This window comes from Achroia grisella, unplaced genomic scaffold (genome assembly GCF_030625045.1).
Source record: "Achroia grisella isolate CSIRO2021 unplaced genomic scaffold, CSIRO_AGI_Agris_v1 utg487, whole genome shotgun sequence".
Taxonomy (NCBI): Eukaryota; Metazoa; Arthropoda; class Insecta; order Lepidoptera; family Pyralidae; genus Achroia; species Achroia grisella.
This window is the reverse complement of record NW_026712891.1, coordinates 2,907,481-2,927,817: the sequence shown is the minus strand read 5'-3', so window position 1 is coordinate 2,927,817 and position 20,337 is coordinate 2,907,481. Positions and strand designations below refer to the sequence as shown.

Below are 20,337 nucleotides of genomic sequence, written 5' to 3'. Positions count from 1 at the left end.
AACATATAAATGATTTTTTGATAATATGATCTCAGTGCCTATACAAGATGAAATTAAATCTATATGCATTAGCATTTGCAAAAATAATATTATTTCTAGTAAAACTTGTTTTAGTCAGCTTGAATTGCCCGGAGGTTTTGAGCAGTGATCCAATTAAATTTTTTAATAAACTGTAGCGCTCAATATTTGTAATTTACAGCGTAGCGTGTCTTTCAATAAAATTGTCTACAATTGTAGTATATCATGCCACAGATTACATTGTAATAGATACTGTTACATAGAGAAGTTTTACATGATCGTTTATACGTAATATATATGTTTTGTTAATATATTCGAAGTATAATTTTAATATATCCTTTATTTGCTCACTTATAAGTTGGAAATATAATTATTAACATATAGTTCGTAAGAATATGGATTTACTACAACAAGAACAAATTAATATAGTTCATTTGTTCATCTTTTTAATATTTTGTAACAACATTAATATTTATAATTAATATACAATCTCACCAAACACAGGAGCAGCCAGGAGTTGTGATCATTAAATGTTATTATAATTGCATTAATTATTAAGTAGTACTCAAAGTGTTATATCATCACATTGTAAAATTTAGTATTTATTATTATTTATGTGATTACCTTAGGGAACAAGTTTAGTTTGTTTGTTTTTATAATACAATTTGTTGCTGCAATGCAACTTGGCAAACGAAAGTGGTAAAGTATTGCCTTTATTAACTTTATTTGGTGCGGACAGTGCAAATTTTTTATTTATAATAATCTTACATTAAGTAAAATGTGATTCATTGTTGATAATGACAATATACTATTGAGTTTTGAGATAATAATATATAAATTTTCCTATATTATGTATTTGTATTGAATTTTTATTAATGCCCAATTATGAAAACAATAATTCTCATGCCGGTAGCTTAGCATCCTGTATTTCAGTTATATAAAGGATATATCATAGTGCAAAATCCAAGGACCGTCTACCGTCATTTATTTCCTAAGAAACTGACTACTGCTAGAATGTAGTTTGACTGTACGCATAGTTTGGACAGACGGCCGTTATCCAGGCATTATTAGATAATGATTGAAGTATATGTAAATTGCACTTATTTTCTGATATATGAATTTACGTATATGTTATAAAATATCCTTACAATATATATCGAGTGTAACAGAATGACGGTCTATTTTATATGTTAGCGAAACAACCAAGGGGCAACATATTAGGCTGACTGACTCTCTGACTCCATAACATCATCTAAATCAAAAAAGCTTGTAAATTTTACATATTTAGTAGTACCTACTGGTCTATAAGGTTGTGTGAAGAGTGAAACAATTTACTATCCATAGCATTCGTAGTGGTCATGCAGTCCTGTGCATAGACCACAGTTTACGTACCTAACTTACAAACATAACTTTATTCTTTCAATAACTTATTGCTCTTAGATACGTACTACGAGTATGTACGTAGTTTATCCTAGGGAATCAGTTTTAAAGAAAATAAAAAAACAGAGATTTCTTAATTTATTCATTAGTGAGATCACAAGCCACTTAAAATTTAATCATAATTATAACATCCAATAATTCATAACATCACACGCGTATGTCACGCAAATTTTGTTACACGAGTCACACGTACAACTTAAAATTGTTTTAACGTTTATTTTATATAAAATGAAAACAAAACTTAAAAATTACTCATGTCATGTATGTAACTTGGATAAACGAACCTAAGAATGAAATAACAAACGTTATTTGTGCAACTGAAATGTGTATGTATGACATAATATAGTTTTGTAGTGAACGCTTAACCTAAGGTAGAACACGATGGAATCTAATCGAAGTCTTCATCGGAATCCGTTTTCAGAACACTATCTGAGCCGGAGCCCTGTTCGCTGTCTACTGCTGCTTCACTGCAGGCAAAATTATACAGATATTTATTATTAAGTACCTACATTCGCTATACATTTCAAACAGAAAAATAATGATTTTGACGTTACGATACACGATATAAAAAAAATCTGTACAGATTTGACGTAGTTTTTGCATTTTAAAGGATAAAAATTATTTCTATGTGTATTGTATAAAATTTAGCTTAGCTTATTTTTAAGCTGTGTTTCGGTTAAAGGGTGCGATATGACAGAAAAATTAAATAAATAGTACGAAGACAACCATCCATTCCAATTACCTACATAAAAGAAAGTGGGCACAATACAATCTGTAATAAAAAAAACACCTTATGAAGTTGAAAGTTTAATTGCTAATATGATTATGTTTAGTAACAATCATTATAATAACGCTTTGTTGGATACAAAAACCACCAAAAATACGAGATAATTAGTCATTACAAAAACTCTGCTCTACGATTTTTTATGGTTATCACAGCTAAATTGCATACCTGTCATTGATGATTAATTATTTATTTAACTTTGTGGCATGTGTTCACGACTTTATCTCCAGAAGATAAAAGTGTGTGTGTTATAAATACGATGCATTTCTTATGTATTCTTTAAAGGAACAAATTTTTTTTGTATAAAATAGGTTTCAGAAATGGCATTACAGTACAAATATACACTGTGACGCTTGTGGAAATTCTCAGTTATCACACCTCTATATAACTTGTGCAAGAAAATTCACGTCTTAGTCTGAGAAAAGAGCTGTCCCAAGAATTCCTTAAAATACGGCGAACATATATAATTTATAATATTCATTATGCAGGTAACATACCTATAGGGAATAAGGTTAATACAAAAGAAGGCATATGCACAATCAAATTTCTGTTATTATTACACACATGAAAAACAATTTAAACCAAAACTTGCCTGTTAATTCCGGCACTGGTCAAATCAATATCAATTATATTTCTGTCAAATAAATATAAATATATGTAATAGTTATGTATATATGTACTATCATAATTATTCAAGCATATCTAATTGCGAAATGATAATTTAAGAATTTAAAAAAATATTATGCGCGAATCATTTTCTTTGGGAAAAAACTGCAGGAAGATAACTTTTACGTGAAAATTGTATACTTTTTTTGTCAAGTAATGAGGTTATAAAACAATGTTCTAGAATTAATTGAAGGGTCTCTTTTGTTGTTCACACATCAACGCTAGGACAGAATATACAGTGTGAACTATATGTACCTAAACACTTTTTATGTATCAATATGGAATGTGGCACCCGCCTCTAACGACATTCGCTTGTGGGTCATCAGTGGAGGATGATAGTATAAGCATGAGGTCAGGTCAGTTAGCCCATCCTGATGTGTTGATCACGATGGTTTTCAATGGGGATTGCTTGGAGGTGAATCTGACTTTTTATTGATAGCAATGTTCTATACAGTGCTAGCAATGGGGTCCATAATATTAACAAACGTCTTCCCCATTCCCCCTGAAGAGAGATATACGATGAATATGCAGCTATTTCATCTTGTTTCTTTACATTTACCTACTACATCATAGTATTGGCGGCATAATATAGACAAATGGAAGGTTTTAGAAGGAGAATTCACAAACTTACCCGTTGAGATCTTTGGTTAGTTGTATATCAACATTGGCGACAGTATCGTTCAGGCCATTTAGTGCTTCGCAAAAGTCGCTACCAACGCTTTGAAGATGCTGCGTATTAAGATGGAATCCCTGTATACAGAAAAATAATAAGACGTTTTCTATTATATATAAACTATTAAGTAGCTATTATGCAGTACTGAATTATCGTTGGACTGTAGCAGTAATTATTTTAATAGGAAATGAAATAATTAGTTTTTCATCTAAGTCATTAATTTTTGTCACTGCTGTTTACTACTTATTTTTTGTTCAGTTCCGTAACTTTGAATATATACTTAATTTTCACTTTGAAAATTTCTTTATAGGTTTTCTGTTCTAAAAGTAACTATAATTGTCAAAACTAAAAAAAGGTTTTTCGTAAAAGATGATTACCATAAAATAAGTATTTGTGATTAGCGTTGTAATGAAGTATTGGGCGTGCTACATTCGTCTGAAAATATTTACGTCATCAATCATTCTATCTATAAAAAAGTTGATATATTGGTGGTAAGTAATTGCCACTTCGATAAGTCTCAATTTACTATCCATAATTTTGTGTTAATGTGTGGGGTAATGGTAAGTAATGGGCAGGTACCTGTCTGTTAAGGACAGATTGGACATTAACAGACAGGTACTTAAAATCTTTACATAACTCATTTACTGTACTAAATTGTATTATGTCAAGTAGGTATTGCTATTGTTGTGTACTTGTCAGTTGTTATTGCTTTTCCTATAAAAAAAACTTACGACTACCACAACGGTTATTTAGTTCTTTCAGTTTTAGTCACCATTCTTATTTCATATTGATTATATTTTAACTTTTCAAAATCTGTACCAATATGGTATATTGAATTTTGTATAAATCAATTACTAGGAATCTGTTCTTCATTTTTTTTTTAATAACGCAGGAGACAAACGAGCATGCGGCTCACGCAACACCAGGGGAATTGCAAGTACGTTGTGGGCCTTTTAAAAAGGAATAAGCTCTTTTCTTGAAGGTTTCAATATCGTATCAGTTCGGAAATACTATTGCTGGGTTTACCATCTTCATAGTTACGATTGATGTATATTTATAGATACAATCGCGAAAGAAAGATTTTGTTATCGCTATATTTATAACAAGTAAAATAAATTTAATCTATTACCTACCCCTAATTTTCTTTCAATTTAAGAAAATAAATCGAAAGAACCAACTAACGTAGCAAAGTAACATTTTTTAGATTTAGTTGTTTTATAGAAAAAAATCTAAAACCTTACTTGACTGAGGACGAGTTCATTAGTAATAGTTGATCGACGACATTTCTTCAAGGAATGTTTGTTAGTAACGTTAGACTCAGTGATGTTGTATCAGAAAAAAAGAATCAAGCGGATAGACGTCTTCCCACATAGTAGGTAGATATATTGCAGATTGGTTGCAGCCTTATCGGAGGGATCGAACAACTTGTATGGCGGCGACACCGCTAGATGTATTAGTCTACATATCGGCATTATGTTATCATATTAATCTTTAGTTAAACCGTCATTTCTAATTGCAACTAAGTGTAGTACCTAATGCATTTATCGCGATCAACGGTTTTGCTATCGATCATCGTGTTAGGTTGTGTGAATTGTATAGAAAGTAAGTGCCCACTTCTTCGGTTACGTTCAATTACAGATAATATTACATAGTTCAATGTAGATTCTAATACAGTGGACCCCCGATAGTCCGACAATCATTTTGCAGGGCAGTGTCGGACTATCGAATTTGTCGGATTATAGAGTACTGCCTAAGACCCCTTATAGTCCGAATTTTTTTATAAAAGAGTACCTTGTAATCCGACAAATTATAGATCCAATGATAATTCTTTATATTATATACATATACAGTGGACCCCCGGTTATCCGACAAACGTTTTGCAGGGCAGTGTCGGACCATCGTATTTGTCGGATTATAGAGTGCTGCTTAAGGGTCCTCTGCTTATAGTCCGGAATTTTTTACAAAAGAGTATCTTGTAATCCGACAAATTACAGATCCAGTGATAAGATTCTATGTTATATATGTATGTATGTATATGCACTCTGAAGTATATTGTCAAAGTAATATTCAATAACAAATAATAGACAATGTCGGATTACAAGGAGGGCCGGATTAGACAGGGGCCGGATTACCGCGGGTCCACTGTATGTTATTAGGAATTAATATTGTATATTACAAATATTTTAATATCGGCAAGTTTAGAAAATATATCCGTGGAATAATTTTGAGCGCTTCATTAATCAATTTAGTAACTCCGTTTTAGAGATACTAAAGTAGATATAGGTAATAGGCATATTTTAAGTTTTAGGAATTGTACAATACAGTCTTAGAATTTCTAGTACATTTGTAAATCAATTATACTCGAACATAATTATGTAGGATCTTTTAGAACATATAGCTACATATTTATTTGGTTTTAATGTTTTTTTTGTACCTTGAATGGTCCTCGATCAAATCCGCAGAAAGAAGCTTCCATGGTATAAGATCTGGTGACACCAAGATGTCGCCACACTGTGACGCGGGCGGTGCTCTCCCTCTCTCTCTCCACTCGAAACGAGCATGAGCCAAGCGCAAACGCTGGTGATATCCGGTGCATCAGTGCTGGCAGCATCTATTATATTAACGTTTAAAAATTACGAATACATTAGAAATTACTACTTTAAAAATTAGGAATATTCATAAAAAATATCATACTGTTTAAAATTTTGAAATGTTTTTCTTTATGTTCTTCTTAATAAAAATGAATAGTGTTTTTACGACTGTAACCTCAGATGGTATAGTTAGCGACATTGTCTACTGTCACGTTTGTTTTAAACACATTACTGACACGCCCACATTTTGCTAAGTAGGTACACTTTTAATCAAATATGACAAAGGTCTACAAAGACTGATATATATTTATTGTATTAGTATTATGATCATATTTAGGATATATATGTTGGAATAATAAATATATAATAAGGCTCTCTTATTGTATAGTTCATCTCATATTTTACTTACAAGGTAATTGACCGGTTCGTCTTGCACTAATCGGTCGTTGCTGCACCAACTCTCTGCGCCCGCGCATCCGTAGAAAAATACATTCTTCTTACGCGAGTGCCCATGATAATCACAGTATACTAACGGTGGTTTTTTCCAAACACGAACTAGGTATTCTATTAGACCCTACAATGTAAAATAATTAAAAGTACCTGCCTGCATAAATATTATGTAAACGTGTAGGGTACCTACGTAACGTATGAATACAGAAAGATCGCAAAAGATGTATATTACCATTATTTTCTATTGGTATAACATAAGGCGTAATTACGAAAAGATACAAATCGGAGCAAGAGAAAGAAAACTCGAAATAAAATCCGATATTAAGATGCGTGGCTAGTGTGGAAAACTTAGCTTGGCTGTAAACGTGTAAATATTTCCCGTTACTAATCTTATTATATATTTAATTAAAATAATGTTGGAGCGTCCTTTTACCTTAGTGTGATAAATAGACGGATGCAGAACTGGATTGGGTTTACACCAACGTCGATTTAAATCTTCATTAGTCAAGCCGCATCGATGGCTGAAACAAGAAATGGCATTTTATAGGACGAGATTATTGCCAGGAAATTTCAAAAGCCGCGCAACTAAACGGCTTCGACGTGTTCATCGGAATGACACGTTCGCAGTACGTATCCAAGTTCACCTAATACTAGAATATCATAAACGTAAATGGCAAGACCACATCGAATCGAGTTTATTTACAACTTAATACAATGCAGTGTAACGGTAATTTCATTAGATGCGCGGCCAGATCACGTTGACAGCTATATTGGTGTATATAATAATATTAATCGATTCATGTGCTTATAAGGCACACGGTTGGACAGAAAGCTTTGCGGGGACAATTTAATATGACAAGCTATTAAATGAAATGAATGGCTGGCCACGTAGGAATTTGACGAGTCGATGCATGCGCGTGAGACGCAGACAGAGCACGCGCCTCCACGCTCCGTCTCGAACAAATGGCACTTGTGATGTGGTGGCCCCGCCGGCTCTTCACCAATTTTCATTTCATTTAAATTTGTATTCATTACGACTTTATGTTTGTTTGATTGATAGTCGTAATAAAAAGAAGATCTCTCTCTGGACGTGTCCCCTGTCAGCTCTTTGTGGTTCTTAGAATTTTTTATATGTTTATACATTTTTATATGCTATACATTTAAAAGTGCTTTTTAAATGGAGCTCACGTATTGTATATCTAATTTAATTGATGATAAAACATAGAAGTTGCCTAGTACCGAAACAAACATATATAACATATTAACGTTAGAGGCACTGCAACAGCTTTGATTATTTATGACAGAATAATGTCCGTAGTGCACTGTAGTGTTATTATTTACAGCTAGGTAAACGTAAGAGCGTCTGCAATCAACGACAATTCAGTAGAACTCTCCCGTTATTAAAGGCAATTCTTATTGTGGACGTGGTACTGACATAATGGCATTCAGTAAGATACGCAATGGACAAAGAAACCGTTCAGAGCGAGTAACTGTTCTAGGTTCCTATTTGTGATACTAGACGGATTGTTAGCTACCGTATCGTGATAGCCACGGGAATCACGGGAAAAGGTAATAAACCAAGGACGAAAAAATCTTCCCAAACGACTTCCCGAGAACTGATTCATTTTAAATTCACATCTCACAGATCTTGATAACAGAAACCGAGTCGGAGTATCGACAAATTATTTCGGAGATAAAACTTCTTTTTTTTATAATACTTTAGCGGCTTTTTAATGTGGCAAATAATTTTAGAGGAATTTCATAATTTATATGATTCAAATTGCGTGTCGCTCAGCCTATTCGCCGCAGTTCTAAGAAGTCCTGGTGCATATTTTTTCCTGGAGTGGTCAGTTGTCCAATTAGGAGTGGTTCACCGGACACATCATTAGCGGACGTGGAGTCGGTCGGCGTCCCCTACTGCGACAGAGTAGTGGAGGGATACGCCCGTCCCTGGCCGCGGCCTTCGCTCATGGACCGGTTGTACATCTTTTACTCTAATCAGGGAAAAAAATAAGCGTTCTTCGTATGCGCGCGAATGAAAGCGAACAAGCGAGAAGTTGCCTCCGCCGTGTTTTATGGTAGTTAGTTGCGGTATCAGAACAAATACACAGGGTTGCTGCATAACTTCTTATTATAGAGTCAGTAATGACTAACTCTTGATAAATATAACTCATCCATTATCATTCCGGTTTTCGTTAAATAGTTATAGATTGTTCGTTATCAGTATCTATTTTGTTAGCACCTTTATTTGTACGCATTTTGTCTATGCGATTTATCATTCAAATATGTTACATAGGTATGGGTATTTTTCCCAATTCATATTTATTCTGTAATAACAATTCTTAGATTTATATATGCGATACAAGAATACCTATTTGAGGAGTAGTAGCCCTTTGAAGCCTGTAGTGACGACCGCGGATAGTTCAAGGGTCCGCCTAGCTATCTATTTTTAGCTTGCGCCGCGTACCGATACTATCGGAGCTCGGCTGAGCTGTACCCGCCCTCTATGCACCCCTCGCATAACGTGCAACCAGTTAAATAGACTAAAGAGACTTTACCATTATATTTATTCCACCTATTTATAACACATGTCCATTGTTTTTACCTCGGTTGGTATTCATAGCCAACAGGCAATTGCAACCTTCGCTTCGTAGCTGTATGTATTTATGGAATTGTGCATGAATATGAAAAAGTACTTCACGTACTTCAGATAGCCGTTGGTCATCGATGGTGGCTTTGCTGTGCAGCCATTCATAGGTCTGTGCATAACACACGTCATACATATTCGTATTCAGCTCACGGAGGGCTATTTCCTGTGACCGGACTTGAAGACTACATCTAACCACGTGTCCTCAACAGTACAAAGAGTCTAGCGATCGTAAATTGTATTCAAGCACTTTGGAATTACAGACGGCATTTAGATGGGTCAGAGGTAGAAGTCGGATGCTGATGGTAAGTTTCGCTAAATGTCGCTAGTACTCTGTATTCGTATCGGACACCGGACACAGTGCGAGTTATTTACGATAGTCGCGAGACAATCGGCCGGTTGCCACGCTTATCCGGTGCCACCGCGACAATAACATGACGTGGCTGTCTTTATTAAATAGCGTCCTTTGGAATTAACACACGTGCCTAGCTTTTATTTATAGCATTGGTGAATCATCCACCCGGAATGGCGATTGTACTAGATAATTGACAATGAAGCTTTCTGGAGATTTTATTTAGTAAATAGTAGTGACTTAAACTAATATTTGGAAGTTATTTGTTTCGATATAGATATTCTATAATTATTTAATGTATATCTGTGTTGATACCTTTAGATTAGTCAGTTAGACTATTCGATCTTGGTAGGAGCAATACAATTCGTAATAGATGGTTCGATATCAAGTCCCTCGTTTCTAGTAGATACCGCTATTCATACAACAGGAATGCAGTAACCGTGTCCCATGTACCTAATACTTTCTTGAAAGTATATTTTAGTTATATTTATCTTATCCAAATTTTAATCGCAAATCGTGATCCGTGAGTTCAAACGCAATTTGGTAAACACGGCCTTTCGTCACACAATGTTAAGCGGTACTGTATTTTATTTGTAATACACCGTAATGTAGACCACTATTTTACGTAGAGCTCTCTGAATATTGTGCGATGTGATCTGGGTAAAATTGTATAGCGGAAAATTGCGATAATGCAATGCAACTAAGTATGTAAGTGTATCTATTATTAGGAATGGTAATATTGGATGCAAAACATACAGGAAGCATTATTACAGCGTATCAAGAGATAGGTAGATCCTGTTCGCAAGTAGCTCGTTAAAATATTAATAGGTTGAATGATGTCCTTCATCTCCTGCTGCGTAATCTCTAGGAATAATTTCATCTCTATGTATATACAATTTAACCAGATTTATGTAATGTTTTTAATGTGAATTCCGAAGATTTAAGTAGCTACTTAAAGATGAAGTATTTTTCATAAATTCATTACACGGATAAGTGCGGTAAAGCAGTATTTGTGAGTTTGCGACAACGATGAACTAGCGATAATCCAATATAGTGAAGTCGAAGTTCGTTGGACTTCCGCACCGCTGTGCTTACTGATTTAAGTATCTGCCAGTGATCGTTCGTTAGGCGTGAGCGACGACCTTCGTGAGTAATTTATTTAAAAAATAAAAGATTTATGTCACACCATGACTGTTACGCTTTGAAAATGATTGAACTACCGTTCGCTTAATACTGTATTTAGAATAGACGTAGGTAAATGATTTTTTTAAACTTTAGGAACAAATACAGAATTAACTATATAGCGATAATTTCAATAAGTTGGCAAATGTGCAGATAATGTTCGAGCAGCAGGTGAGCAAAGGTCTGGCGGTATTATTTATTATGAACGGTGGACCGGTTGTCCTTGGTTCGATGCCTGGCTCTCCACGATTCGCCTATTTACTTATTGAGCTATATTTATGTTGAGTAGCAACTGAAATGTGAATTGCAGCATAGTATTGCGCCACGGCGTGAATACCTCCTCAGAAGGTACAAGTAGGTTCAAGTTCAATAACGACGATGACTCGCCGACGGATGTCGTTGACTTCGAGCCACCCGACTATTACAATGATGCAAGAGGTGGAGCGTGAACTATTCGCACGAGCTTGGCGTTCTTTGTTAGCGCGATGAAGGTGACTGTCAGCTTAGGTTGTGCACGCAGGCGAGTTACGTACAATGCCCGTAGCGGTCGCTTGCAGCTTGCCCCTGAGCGGCGCGCGACGAGTACGGTATGGCCGGGCCGAATGCACTGCATAAGCGCCGCGTGACTCTAGAATCTTACACTCGATGGTCGATCGCATCGTAATTCATTAGCTGACTCTGCCCGCTTCATTTTATTTATGGCGGCTTATGTTTTGTGAAAATAATCTCATTCGACCTTTCAAGCTGGCGGCGCACTTTATGCTCTAGCGACAGTGGAATAATAAGGACATCTGAATAGAACACCCGAGGTCAAGGTTTTTCGAAATACAATGTCCCTTTCGAGGAACTTTTTTCAGTTTAGTACTTATTTCTTTTTGATTTATTAGATACCAAGGTTTTATGCGTCGTCCCTTCATAAAATAGTCTGGTATATTGTAACAAGATCTTACTAACTATTATTAATTGCATGTGAAATTTATGACTCTACTTTATGACTTACAAACACTTATTATACTTTAGAACACAAAACAACTAAAAATGTTCTAACTTTGGGTGATATTTCTACATATACCTACGTACCCATGTAGATTTGTAAGTAGTTTACTGCATTATACCTAAATATTCGATTGCAAGAATAACAGGTGTAAAAGCGATTTTAGTACTGTGGATATTTAGATAATTCTGATCAGAAGCGGTAAAAGATATGTAAGTTATGTATTAGTTGACTTGCACCATAGAACGATATGTGAAGGGTTACCATTATAAAGTCTCATAAATGATATAAATAGTTTTCAATGACATAATTCAGTGACCACTATTAGTAACGATGACAATAAATATTGAATATAATTATTATTATCATTTGTTATCATTATCTATATATATTAGATTGTATAGCCACGTTAAACAAATCTTGTATTTTTAAACCACGTACGTTTGTACCATATCCACTAACACCTTCATAACAATAATTAAGTATTCAATTAAATGAGAATTTGCCAGCTCGCGAACCGATTAGGGGGCGTCGCCGAATGTCATGGCATAGTCACTTCCCAGAAGGTCGTGGGTTAAATTTTAATTGTTGAGCGTCGTTCACATCCTTGAATCTTGAACCTCAAGGAGAGCCTGTTCCTTGAATAGCATGTAAAATACAACACGGCAGTATTTCTTCATTAGATGCGGAAACGTCATCGCAATCGGGGTAATTTCTAGAACCGATTCCATAAAATCTTTCGATTAGGTATATTATCCTAGAATATTATGTTATTATTTTATTTCATTCCGGAGAATAATATTAATACATTTATTAGGATGTTGTAACAAACAGCAATTACATATGTGTAAAAAAATTATTAATGTAAAATATAGGTTAACATAACTATAGATATGTATGTAGACTATTTAGGAATGTCTAAAACTAAGAATATTAAGATGACTTTTCTCTTTAGAATTGCATTATTATAATCTCAAATACTAAGTTTGAAAGTATGTGGCACAGAAGGCGATATGCTATAATTTTTTGGAATGGTAGTAATTACTTGTTGGTAATTGGTAATCGTCGTATATATACACATATGAAGAATACGAACATCATGTTAACATATGACCTAGTGATACCACTTATTCGTTGCCATTCGTGGAAGACTAAGAAGTCATGCTTCTTCAACTAAAATATAGTTTACAAAACAATATGCTTAGCTGCTCAAATGGGTTAAAATGAAGTACTTACTCACCTAGACAAATTCCTACAGGATCCATATCGCTAAATATATCTAATATTAAACTGTAAAACTTCAACGTATGTTTAAGGAATCTGTCATATATTTTGTCTGTCTCTATGAATAGCGTAGACGTCATATTTATGAGATATAGCATAGTAATTAGGAGATGTAGGTATTCTTACGGTAGCTAATACAATCCAGAGAGAATCCGGAAGCACAATGAATGCAACTAATTGTGCAATTGTGCTTTAGCTACGCCGCTCCGGTGCTCCCGGCTGTGAACGATCCATCTCTGATTTCTCAGCATTCATTTTTCATTTTTTTAGATGCTCAATTAGGTGATTATTTTAGCATGACAGAAAGATATAGGTATTAAAATTTATTTCTATTTTTTAATTACTGTTGAAAAAAGCAATAATAATATATGACAAATGTATGGTCAGTCCATTCATTTTGGGCGCTTTTGTTGTTTAAAGATAGTCGTGGTGATAAATAGTTATATTTTATTATGATACAACTCAGGCTTTAGAAGACTATAAAATGATTTTTTAGTAGATAAATATTTCACTCATTTATAGATAGAATCTTAAGAAAACATAAGTTATACCTTTAGTAGTTAGTTGACCAAACTATTGCTCCAATTCAAAGTTTTAAAAATGCATAGAATGCACTTCATCTCTATTTCATTTAGATATTTTAAGTAAACACTGCACGAGTTAGTGTAAATATTGACAGAATCAATAGAGATAACAAAGAACCGCATAACTGGTTGCTAAATACGGCTCTCAAACAAAACACTTACCTATATAAAACACATAAAGATTTTTTCTATAAAATTTGTATGTTAAGGGATGACATAGCTTTTAACGTTATGAAAATAAAGATAGAAATGCAAAAACATCATTTATAGTCGTTCGTGAGAAACGGAGATCGGCGCCGCAGATGAGCCATTGAGATTAAATTTACGATATTTCAAAATCACGTTCATAACCTTGAACCTATGGGAAGGAAATCACACTTCATAACGATAAAATTATAATAATTTCATCGATAGTTTAGCGCCCACAATAGGAAATGTTTTTTAGTATTTTATCAGTTGGTAATAAATTGTAGAGGTATCTGATATACGATGAGGTAAAAATGGTAGTGAAAATGTAAGAAGGTACATAAGTTTATAACAATTTTGTGACTAAACTAAGTCAACTCAAAAACATCTTTATGTTCATTTACCTGTACGATAATAAATAGATAAATAGCTCGGAATGTAGTTAGAATAGAAGTCATTTAATTAATGAATTAACATTATTTTCGAGTGAATACTCGTAAAAAATATATAAACGTAAACGTAATTATTATTAGACGTACCGATTTACGACTTATTTTCTCTACTGCATACGATGACAGTAAACTTAATTTAATTTTAAAAGTCGCACTGTAAGAATTTAACGTCACAAAGATGTAGTGTGCAAAGTAATTCAGAGGTCATTCTCCTTAGAATTATCAAAGGAAGTGAATTTGTAACAGGTTTAATAGTTATGTATTTATATGAAATGTATAAATATACTGTTAACTAGTTCATGTCCGCGATTTTGTCTGCATAGTTCTAGTATTAAATTATTTACTCCAAGTTATCATCTGTATTATTAAAAAAATATTATTGGTACACAAAATCTATACCTACCTAAATATTATGAATTTTAAGCTGACAGCTCACCTGATGGTACGCGGTAACCGTCGTCTATAGATATACATGAATATATCACATTATCATGCGATACTCATGCGTTGTCATTCCAGAGGACTAAGATGTCATACTTATCATGTAATTTCATTATTTGAGAAATTGTAATTTATCATTGAAATTAGAAGGTAAATTTCCTTAAGTTACATTACATTTACATTATATAGTGATTCATCATTACAGTTACATTATATAGTGATAGACAATAAAGAAATTTTATGTCTAGATAGAATTAAATTTTTAAACTTGTATTTTTCAAGAAGTTTAAATTTCGCAAAATAAGTAAGCCTTTGCCGTTATTCAAGATGTACCTAATGTATGTATACGTATACCGAAATGCATCAATACCATGATGCCTAAACGTCATTAGTTTGGTGCATTTGTTGACATGTTGATATGGTAACAGACGGTAAGAGTAACTTTGGAATTCTACTATTATTACGGATTGATTACCACCAATAACATACCATCGGGTGCCTATATAGAAAGGTGGATTACGCAATAACTGTAACAACTGCGATTTCCCTGAATATAAACATGATGAGGGATTGTCGGACCGATTGCGGGCGGCCGTGTCTCGGGTAAATTATAGGTGACCATCGTGGCAATGGGTCCGTAGCCGACACCACCGTTCTGACACCTCACCCGAGCGAACCTCGTGTACGAGCCCAATTATAACGGGAACCTATCTTATATCCTCGAGTCAACGTTGCAGCTCCAATCTCTAGTGAGTAATTGCTTAAATACTTAACCACCTATGCCATGACAGCGCGAAGCGAATCAATAACATCGCGTGTATGCGCCGTACCACGCTAATAGTTGCCTCCTGTGTTACATCGGATAATTTAATGTACATTATTATAATGAAAAATTGACGATAGGTGTAAAACATCTGCATTTCCGATAGTTCTTTAGTTGCCAAAACAATTTATTTTGTATCATGAATAACATGTAACTAAAAATCCTTGCGAGTTATCTCGATTATAGGTTTCTTATTTACACAAACATCTGAAGACTCGAGGGATGGGTTTTCTTTCACTAAAATTAAAAAAATATTAATATTAACTACTATTACATTCAGTATTGCTTCCATAAGCAATGACAGTTGAGAACACAAAAAAGTTTTTTTTGCATAAGATGCATTAAATATATTTTTGCTAAAAAAAGTGACATTACCAACCGCCTCTACAGTTATAATCATTGGGATTATGAGACACGTCAAAGATCAGACGGAATATGGAACCAGCGAGCGTGCAAATGGGTTATGCCGTCTTTAATAGCGGCCGTAAGCCGAAAAAACATCCATCGAAATTCTCCTTTAGACCGGTCTCAGCCGTGCCGGTGCAACTGCTATGACGACGTTCCACAAGAACACTCCTAAATAATTTAAAACAATAAAAAATAGCTTCGATCTTATCCGAGCTGTAAAAGTCGAGATAATTCTGCCGAAACTGATTGTAAAACAGCGTTCACTTGCTGGCTATTTTAATTCTTCGTCAACAATATTTTGTAAAAATTTGTTATGCCAATTTTATGCCATTCAAAATCTGTGAACACTAATAAAAATGTATATAGAAAATAAAAATAATAGTTAATTGCGTTTTGGTTCATTTAACTCATTGACGATAGGGGAAAACTAGAGATACCTATGCGTTATAATGCGATATAAGATTTTTGAAGTAACTTTTAAAGTTTAGTTCAAATACTTATAAGTTTAAACCTGTTATTTTAATTATATTAATTACATATATGTAAAAATATGATGTGTATTGACTTAGTAAAATGTTGTACGTAGCTATATTATTTCATAATCTCTCTACTAGGATTAATTTTATCCACAAACTGTGGCTGTTTGGAGATGATTTAATTATGTTGTAAACTGTAAAGATATATTCGGATGAGCTTTTTAGTTTTTCCCAACAAATTAATATATTGAAATTTATTAATGAGAACTGCCGGATGTGACCCGTTATAATGCTCAAGTGATTACTAGGGATCTCTTAGAAATCGTGATGCTAGAGGGTAAAGGCCTATCCTCACAAGCAACTTCGTGTTTCTTTTGTAGATGTTACCCAAAGTGGATTGAACTTGTATTAAAGATAACTATAAAGCGTATCTCCGCTGTTTTCATACCATTTGACAATCGAGTGTTGTCAATTAAAGCGACGGCTATGTTGGGAATGCCTCTCCAGTTAGGCGCAGAAACATGAATCATTGAGTTGTGATTGTTCTATAGAATACATCAGTCGACTGAGCTCCTCATTGTCTCCTCATTGATAATGTATATTTATATAGAGGAGAATATAGAGGAGAAAAATGAGTAGGTATTTTAAAGAATTAAAATTTTATCAATAATATCGCCAAATGAGACAAACAGACCAACCAACAACAGTATTAGAAATAATTTGGTTATTTACGGAGAATGTAAGCGTCCTGAGATTTATATTAACGAAGGCTACGGCTTTCGTGAGTGATTGTAATAGTTTATTTATTCTTTTAACCAAAACTGAGCTAAAACATTATGGCAAACGAGCCTGCGATGGAATATAATGGATGTCTGCGATGTCTGTCATGGGGGTCTTATGCCGACAGTGAATTATTTGTATCTTCTTGACTCAGTGTTAAAACGACTTCAGATATAAATCTTCCATTGTATGTAGGTACTTATTTTACACGAATGTAAATAATTATTTTTACTTTATTTTAGAATAACTAATATGTTATAGAATAAACAATTGGTTTTCTTTTATTTTGGATTCACTGTGCAAAATAGCTGACAACATTGAGGCATATTAGTCATCATCATTATTATAATTTTAGCGATTTATTGTCTAGGTAGAATATAGGCTTGTCACATGCACGGCAGTTTACTAAATGGATAAAATGTGAATGATTTAAAAAGTTTAGATACCTAATTGACATTTGCGTTTGCACAAAGAATGATAAATGGACGCAAGAACAAGGTAAATGTTCAATGCGTTTCATATATAATAGCAGACAATCATACACCAACAAAGTAATTTATTATTACCGATTATGTTGTAGACAGCCGTACACTCTGACACTTACTCTGACGGAAAAAATAAATAAAATTCGAAGAATTAACTGGCTAAAAATGTTATGACTTACATACTTCGGATGGATTACTCAGTAACTATTAACAGTAGTGAATAAAAGAAACACAACTTTTATATGTAAATCATGCAAGTAATGAAGATTTTAATGGTATTTTCTATGGAAATGCCAAAGTCCTTTGCGTATGCTCTGCATAATGACTGGGCAATATTCCGAATGTTATTCAGAGACGTCAAGCTAGGGTACAGTCCACGGGATATTTTTTTTTGCTTTTGTTTCATTTTTAGTGGCCATTGCTATTGCGGTTGCCTATTACGCTGTTATTTTTAAAGCGGCATTAAAACGATAGCGAGGAGCATTTTTATCGTAATCGTGGTAATCAGAGTACACGACCACCGACGACGGCATTGTTTCATGTGTCTTAGAATTAGTACGTTAGAATGAGTATTCTAAACTCGACAAATACATAAGACACAATGTATAATGCTTGCACTGTTTTTGATGTTAATTGACTTTTCGAGTAAACGTTTCAATTTGAAAGATTTTTTATTGTTGTACCTTTTCTTTATTTATACAAAGAATATTCTTAAATACGACTTCTTTCATTTACAAAGAATGCGATTTAAAACTAATATTGGTTATAATTGTTTAATGATTTCGCTAGGGAGATGTATACCATTTACTCATACAAATATTCTCAATGAAATTTACTGATTTATAAAAATTGTGTTATTTAAAAATAAACAATACTATTAAAATCTTGTGGTTATCGTCTGTTATTATATTTAGGTAGTCACGCCCTTTTTTATCGAATATTGTCGGCATGTATGCCCTATTAAAGCTTGTATTCAAAACACCAGTCATGGAGCCGTTCAATTAAATGCTCCCTCAAGCGTCGTTACATCTTCGGATGAAAAAATCTTTGTATCGTTCAAATCTATACTTTTGCTCCCTTTGCAGCTATCAAGTATTACTTGCTTCGATTTTTTATGAAAATAAAATCGTGAATTTCATTTTATCGACTCGTATCGCCGGAGAACGTAACTCATCTGATGTAAAACAATGCTGATAGGCATCACTCGTGTGAGATCAAAAGATTATAAAAATATACGAATACGTTCGACGTCTTAAAAGTACCTATTTGTTTCATGTTTTGTACGTTACATTTTAAGATAACTTATATTTAAAGTAGGTACAATTTAGTCGTAACATGTCTGCAACCTATTCGTATAGAGAAAATATCAATATTATGTGAATATACCTAATGTTTCCAACGAATTTTCTTGCAATCTGGCGAAATGATCAGTACTATTTTTTTATGTTCATACACACATTTCTTTACTCGATAAAATTTCAAATTACATTAATTTATACTACGATGTACATTAAAAATTTATATTATATTATTAAACACTTCCCACGTAATACACAACACAGGCCGTCCCCATATTTATTGCTCTTTTTTTAATAATTATTATCACATCACCTTGACTGGATTGAAGCTGAAAATCAGTGTTTTGTTCTCTAAGTTTTCCACATTACAATTTGTATTGATGCAGATCGTATATAATAAGACAAACTTGTTAATTTTATGTCGAATATTGTCCATATTTATATAAGTGTATTTGCTATCAGCATTCGAATAAACGATTTACCTATCTAATAAAATAAAATAAAAAAAAATATAGGTACATATAACGCGCTCTTCATGTCAAAGCCAACGCATAAACAGCGTCCCACCAATTAACGTAGCTTTAGAAGCAGCGTGTTTAAATAGTGAAGTAAAGCTGGCGGCGGCTTTTAATCCCCAGTAAAACTTCTGTTGCTCTTATTTCTATAAATAACTAATTTAATTAGTGCACCCTGCGCTAACCGTATCCTGCAACTTTTCTCTCATAAACTAGGTTTAGAAAATGGTAATCTGAGTAAATTTTATATTTTTTCCCCAGCTATTTGAACGTGGTGATCGAGAAGCTAATATGAAAATATGTATACACACTTTTACATTAGCTTTATTTTCATGCTATGCTTCCGTAAACTTAGATAAAAGTTAAAAATTAGTACAATATTATCATACAAATTATTACTATTAATATTATTGCTTCCAAGAACTAATACTAACTTACATTTACTTTGTGGTAAATGTAAGTATAAATTTATTTTTAACAAATGTATTTTACATAAGTGAAGTTGTAAGCGTCAATTAGTGAACGTCCAATAATTGCTGATCTGTTGTTGTTTTATATGTTATCCTCAATGGGAGATATAACAAAAGTACATCGTCCTACAAGCGCGCCGCATTGAGAGTTAAGAGAAAAAACTACGACAATCCTTTGGACAAGCGAAGAATTCGCGCCGACCACAACAAGAACAAATTGAGCGCGAACTATTGTGCGGTACGATTTGCCGAGATAAACTCCCGTGTCGAGGAGCGCGGGCGCCGACTGTCCGCCCGCCGCCGGACGTCCGCGCCTAACGCCACCACACCACGGATCT

At 33.8% G+C, this 20,337-nt stretch overlaps 1 protein-coding gene across 1 annotated transcript in view; it reads right to left on the bottom strand.

The window, feature by feature from the left end:
* Positions 1–1,728: 1,728 nt before the first annotated feature.
* Positions 1,729–20,337, bottom strand: part of LOC131846037 (cytosolic carboxypeptidase 1-like) — a 72,287-nt gene continuing 53,678 nt past the window's right edge. Inside the window, exons 22-26 of the mRNA XM_059195249.1 lie at positions 7,056–7,143; positions 6,582–6,746; positions 6,016–6,192; positions 3,540–3,658; positions 1,729–1,925 (exon numbers count right to left, since the gene is read on the bottom strand). Of these exons, the coding sequence (XP_059051232.1) occupies positions 1,847–1,925; positions 3,540–3,658; positions 6,016–6,192; positions 6,582–6,746; positions 7,056–7,143 (628 nt within the window). The 3' untranslated portion in view covers positions 1,729–1,846. The remainder of the gene's footprint in view (positions 1,926–3,539; positions 3,659–6,015; positions 6,193–6,581; positions 6,747–7,055; positions 7,144–20,337) is intronic.